At 65.0% G+C, this 4705-nt stretch overlaps 1 protein-coding gene across 1 annotated transcript in view; it reads right to left on the reverse strand.

Moving 5' to 3' along the window:
- Positions 1–4705, reverse strand: part of CDHR5 (cadherin related family member 5) — a 6261-nt gene that overhangs the window by 383 nt on the left and 1173 nt on the right. Inside the window, exons 4-15 of the mRNA XM_006911263.3 lie at positions 3701–3793; positions 3483–3584; positions 3271–3381; positions 3004–3174; positions 2350–2440; positions 2092–2189; positions 1793–1993; positions 1579–1692; positions 1420–1504; positions 1033–1317; positions 354–562; positions 14–108 (exon numbers count right to left, since the gene is read on the reverse strand). Of these exons, the coding sequence (XP_006911325.1) occupies positions 14–108; positions 354–562; positions 1033–1317; positions 1420–1504; positions 1579–1692; positions 1793–1993; positions 2092–2189; positions 2350–2440; positions 3004–3174; positions 3271–3381; positions 3483–3584; positions 3701–3793 (1655 nt within the window). The remainder of the gene's footprint in view (positions 1–13; positions 109–353; positions 563–1032; positions 1318–1419; positions 1505–1578; positions 1693–1792; positions 1994–2091; positions 2190–2349; positions 2441–3003; positions 3175–3270; positions 3382–3482; positions 3585–3700; positions 3794–4705) is intronic.

A 4705-nucleotide genomic window follows, 5' to 3' on the forward strand; every position in this document is an offset into this window, starting at 1 on the left:
CGGGGCCGCGGACGGGGCGCGGCTGGGGGAGGGGCTGGCGGCCGGGGTCCAGTTGGCGTCAGGGTCCACGAGGAAGGCCTTGTCGTCAAAGCCGCCGGGCTGGGGCTCCTGGGGAGCAGGTGGGGGAGCCGGGGCATCAAACCGATCACCGCTTGCGCTCAGACCAACCTCTCCCTGCCTCTCTCTGTCCCCGCCCCTCTGTGCAGCTCTGGTGTCTACACCTCATCTGCCCCGGGGTCCAACCCCCAGCCACCTCGGCCCCCCTGCCCCCTCCGCCCCGCTGCCCCCTCCGTCTGGTCCCTCTCTCTCCATGTGTCCCTCTCCTGGCCTGTCCCCCACCCCCAAGGCCTCACCAGAGCTTTGCCAGAGCAGCACTTGAATTGGGAGCTGTAGTGCTTGTGGATGAGGGTCACCAGGGCAATCAGAGCCAGCAGCAACAGTGCGCCCAGCACCCCGCCCAAGGCCGCCATGTCCACTACTGAGAAGCGCTTGTCCTCAGCATGGCTGATGCTTGGCTTGTTATTCTCCGCAGTGCTCCCTGTGTTCGCCGTCGTCTCTGTACCTGACGCCACCACAAATGTTAGCTCAGCACCCAAGCACTTTCCATGCCAACCTACACCAGGCTGAGGACACCCTGCTAACGAGCCAGGCGGGTGCCTCCTGTTTGTTCCCAGGGACCCCTGGAGAGGCCAGACGGGGGAGGAGGGGGAGGGATGGGATCTGTGCCCACCAGCTCCAGGTGGGAGACGGGCCCAACAGCCCAGGAAGGGAGGTGGGGGCGGTGCTGGGGCCAGTGGGATGGGCAGCCCGGGAACTGGGGGATTTACTGGGTCCCTGCCCAGCGGCCCCCACACTTTCCTCAGTTTGCCTCCTGGGGGGAGCAGGACCTGTCTGTCTCTGCTTAGACCGAAGCACCCCATTCCCCAAATTCTATGGTCGGCATGGGCCAGCCTGGGGTGGACCCTGCCCTAGAGTAACTCCCAGGACCGCCTGCCACCGTGAGTCAGGAAGCACGGACAAGTAGGGTGCTACCTGAGGACCCGGGGGTCCTATCGGGCTGCACCGGCTGAGAAGTTCCTGGCTTCGGGGTCTGTGCTGACCCCCTGCTGGGCGAGGCTGATGGGGGGGTGTTGCTGGTTCCTGCACTGGGGGGGGCCCCAGGCGTGGATGAGGCAGGTGGCCTCAGAGTCGTGCCTGAGGGTGGATTTGGGCCAGTGCTGCCCCCAGAGCTGGTGGTGGAGGGTGCCCGAGAAGGCCCAGGGGACCTGGGGGCTTCTGAAGTGGTGCTGCTCAAGGACCTGGTTGTTCCTCCGGCCACTGGGGATGTGGGGACAAGGGACACAGCTCAGGCTGGCCTCTGCCCCAGCATGCCTGTGGCTAGAAGCCCTCCCTGAGGGTCTGCCAGCCCCGGAGGTTCACCTGTGGAGGTGGGCTCCTGCTCTGAGACATGAATCTCCACGACTGTGGTCGCTGTGCCTGATGTCACCGTGTTGGTGGCCTCAACCTGGGACAGGAAGAAGGCTGTCCCTCCTAGGTTCCCCCAACCTCCTATCCCCAGAGGTGCCACCCGCCCCTCACCTCTGCATAGAAGACTGCCAGCTGCGTCAGCGGAGCCGCAGTCAGCACGGCCTCCCCGCTCATCCGAAAGTCCGAGTTGTTGGTGATTCGATACGTGATGGCTGAGTTGAGGTCCTGGACACAGTTTCGGTGAGCCCTGGCCCAGGCTTCCCTCATAACCCCCCACCCACCCATGGAGGGAGGCCAGGCAGACCCAGGGACCAGCAGTGCCCACCGGAAATTCGGGGTCCTGGGCCCAGACCCTCAGAGGCAGGGAGGGCTCAGCTGCATCCTGGACGACCGTGCCGAGGGCCGAGCCCAGAGCCACGGTGCCACGGTACAGGCTGGCAGGGAAGCGCGGCAGGCTCTCAGAGGCGTTGTAGGCCTCCACTGTGACCTGGGTTACCGAGTAGCGGGCGTGGTCCTCCTGATCGCCCTGGGGTGGGGAAGCAACACGACCAGTGGTCCACGAAGGGTCAGCCCTGCAGCCTGGGGATCAGGGAGGGCCCATGGAGACCTGGCCAGGAGACCCACCTTGACCAGCAAAAGGAAGGTCTTTGGACTGGGAACGCTCTTGGTCATGGTGAGGTTGCCGGAGTCGGCGTCGATGACGAAAATGCCGTCCTCGTTCCCTGGGAGGATGGCGAGAAGGTTTGGCCCATTCCCTCTGGGGCCCGAGGTCTAGGGTCCCAGCTGGCTCTGCCACGTAGCAGGTCCCCTGGGGCCTCCTCAGCCCAAGGCGGGGACGGGGGTGGGGCCTGGCGTGAGGAGAGAGGCAGTGGCCTCACTCACCCCTCATGAGGCTGTAGATGATGCGCTGGTTGATGCCCGTGTCCCCATCCACGGCATAGATGGGCCCCGGTCGCAGGATGAGGGGGTTCGGCTGTGGGGATCCGGGGGGCAGGAACGCTGTGGGGCTGGTGTGAGGGCCCCACCGGCCCTTCCCACTCCGCTAAAGCAGGCCTGCAATGCCCCCTCCAGGTGGACCCGCCAAGGACAGTGCAGCTGTCCAGCACAGGCGCCTATCACACCCCCTAAGACCCATGGTGAGCCGATTGATCGATCTGAGTGATGCTTGTCTCAGGAGGCCGTGACCGGGGCAGCGAGCAGCCCAGCGGAGGTCTGGACCCCCGTCCTCCCGTGCCTCACCGCGCCCCGCCACGGTCCAGCAGGGATGGTCAGCGGTCAGAGAGGCAGCCGCCTCCGGGGAGCGCCGTGTGGCCCCATCAATCCCCCCACATCCAAAACCGCCACACTGGCGGTGGGCTTGCCCCTCACTCCGACTTCAGAGGACTTGGCTCCCCGCTCCCTGCCATGGGGTGGGACAGGAACGTTCATATTTGTTTGAAAATCCCGACAGAATTGGGCCTGTGGCACCCAGCCCCCGACCCTAGTGCCAACCCCAAGCCTCCCAGAGCTGGCCCTGCCGCTCCCTGTCCCCGGTACCAGTTTGTGGCCCGTGGGGATGGCCCCGTAGTACTGGGCCTGGACACAGACATAGAGGTCCGAGTAGACACAAGGCAAGAACCAGGGGGGCCGCAGGTCGGCTGGCTGCACCTCCAGGACCAAGGTGGCCTGCGCCGTGTGGCTGGGCACTGCGTCCTCCTCCTGAGTGTCCTGCAACGGCCGAGCCCCCCAGTCAGCCCGGGAGCAGGGCCGGGCCCGCTCGGAGGGGACTTGAGGGTCTGCCTCGGGTGAGAGTGGCTTGCATACCCGCACCAGCAGATGGAAGGTCATGTTTGGCAACCTGTTGAAGGCCAGTGGCTGGTCCAGCTGCAGGGCAGGGCGGTTCACACCCACCAAGGAGAAGAAGCTACTGGCTCCCTAGGGAGACGGGGGGCACAGCCTGAGACCCTGGGAACACGCGGAGGGTGGGGGCGCCCAGAGGGAGGGCTGGAGTCGGGGTCGTGGCTGCAGATTCTGACCGGGGTCACTTCCTGGAGCGTATAGAACAAGGTGTCATCTTTGTCCTGGTCCTGGGCCTCCAGCTCTGACTCAGGGATGACAGTGGTGTTCACTTTCGTGTCCTAGGGGACAAAGCAGGCTCAGTCTGGCCATGCCCTGGGCCCCCATGGACCCATCCACAAGGCCGAGGTTCCCACTAGCCCTCTGCCCTCGGCCCCTCGCTGTCCCTCACACTCACCTCTGGCACCTTCTCCACCTTGACCTCAAAGGGGAACACAGGGGGGTTGTCGTTGACGTCCAACACGGACACGAACACCCTCAGCTGGGTCACCTGGGGGACAGAGTGCTGGTCAGCCCCCGCCATGGGCCCGCTCCCAGCTCTGGTGGCCCCGCTCACTCTAGGTGCTGGGGCGGTCACAGAAGAAAGCTCTCTGCTCTCGTGGGGGTTCCAGACAAGGGACAAAAATCACTCCGTAAAACACGCAAGGTCACAGGGGCCTGGGGGCACCGCCAGCCCGACCCCTGAGGAGGGCCCGCAGGTCACCAACATCCTCACATACGGATCTCAAAGGCCAAAGAAGGCAGAGGGGACCCCAGGTTGAAAGAGACGTCAGAGAAACATCAAGCGGTCGCCTTAAGTCGTCACCGCCTGGGCGTCTGCAACCAGCCCTCGGTGCCCATGCAGCTGCGGACGTCCCCCAGGTCCTGTGACGCTGGCGACTTCCTGCTTTCTTCAGGTGTGACAATAGTAGTGTGTTGTGTGTACGAAGGGTCCTTACCTCTTAGAGGGTGCTGAGATACGTGGGCGGGGCACCCACAGGGCGTCCCACACTGTCCTGTGTGTGCGCGTTTGGAACCTCCCATCATAGAGATGAAGCAGAGTCAGGGACAGAGGTGGCGGTGGTGGGGGGGGGTAGCGTTGGGACTTAGAATGGGGCAGCGGCCTCTCTGAGGAGGTGACATTCGAATGGAGAGGGAGACGGTGGGAGCCAGGCATGTGGCCACCCCCCTGGGCTTTGCGGGAAGGCAGCCACAGGACTCTGGGCGGCGATGTGGGTGGCTTCTTTTTGCCACGGGGAGAGTTGGCTGGGGTGGGCGGGGCCGAGAGGACAGCGAAGGGACCAGCTGGAAGGGCCCGGAAGGAGACGTTGTTGGCTCTGAGTGGGCACAGAGGTGGGAGGGAGACAGCGGATGGGAGGGCGTGGGTGGGCAGAGGACCGGGACAGGGCGGGGAGGCGCCTCC

The sequence above is a fragment of the Pteropus alecto genome, unplaced genomic scaffold (assembly GCF_000325575.1).
Source record: "Pteropus alecto unplaced genomic scaffold, ASM32557v1 scaffold43, whole genome shotgun sequence".
NCBI lineage: Eukaryota > Metazoa > Chordata > Mammalia > Chiroptera > Pteropodidae > Pteropus > Pteropus alecto.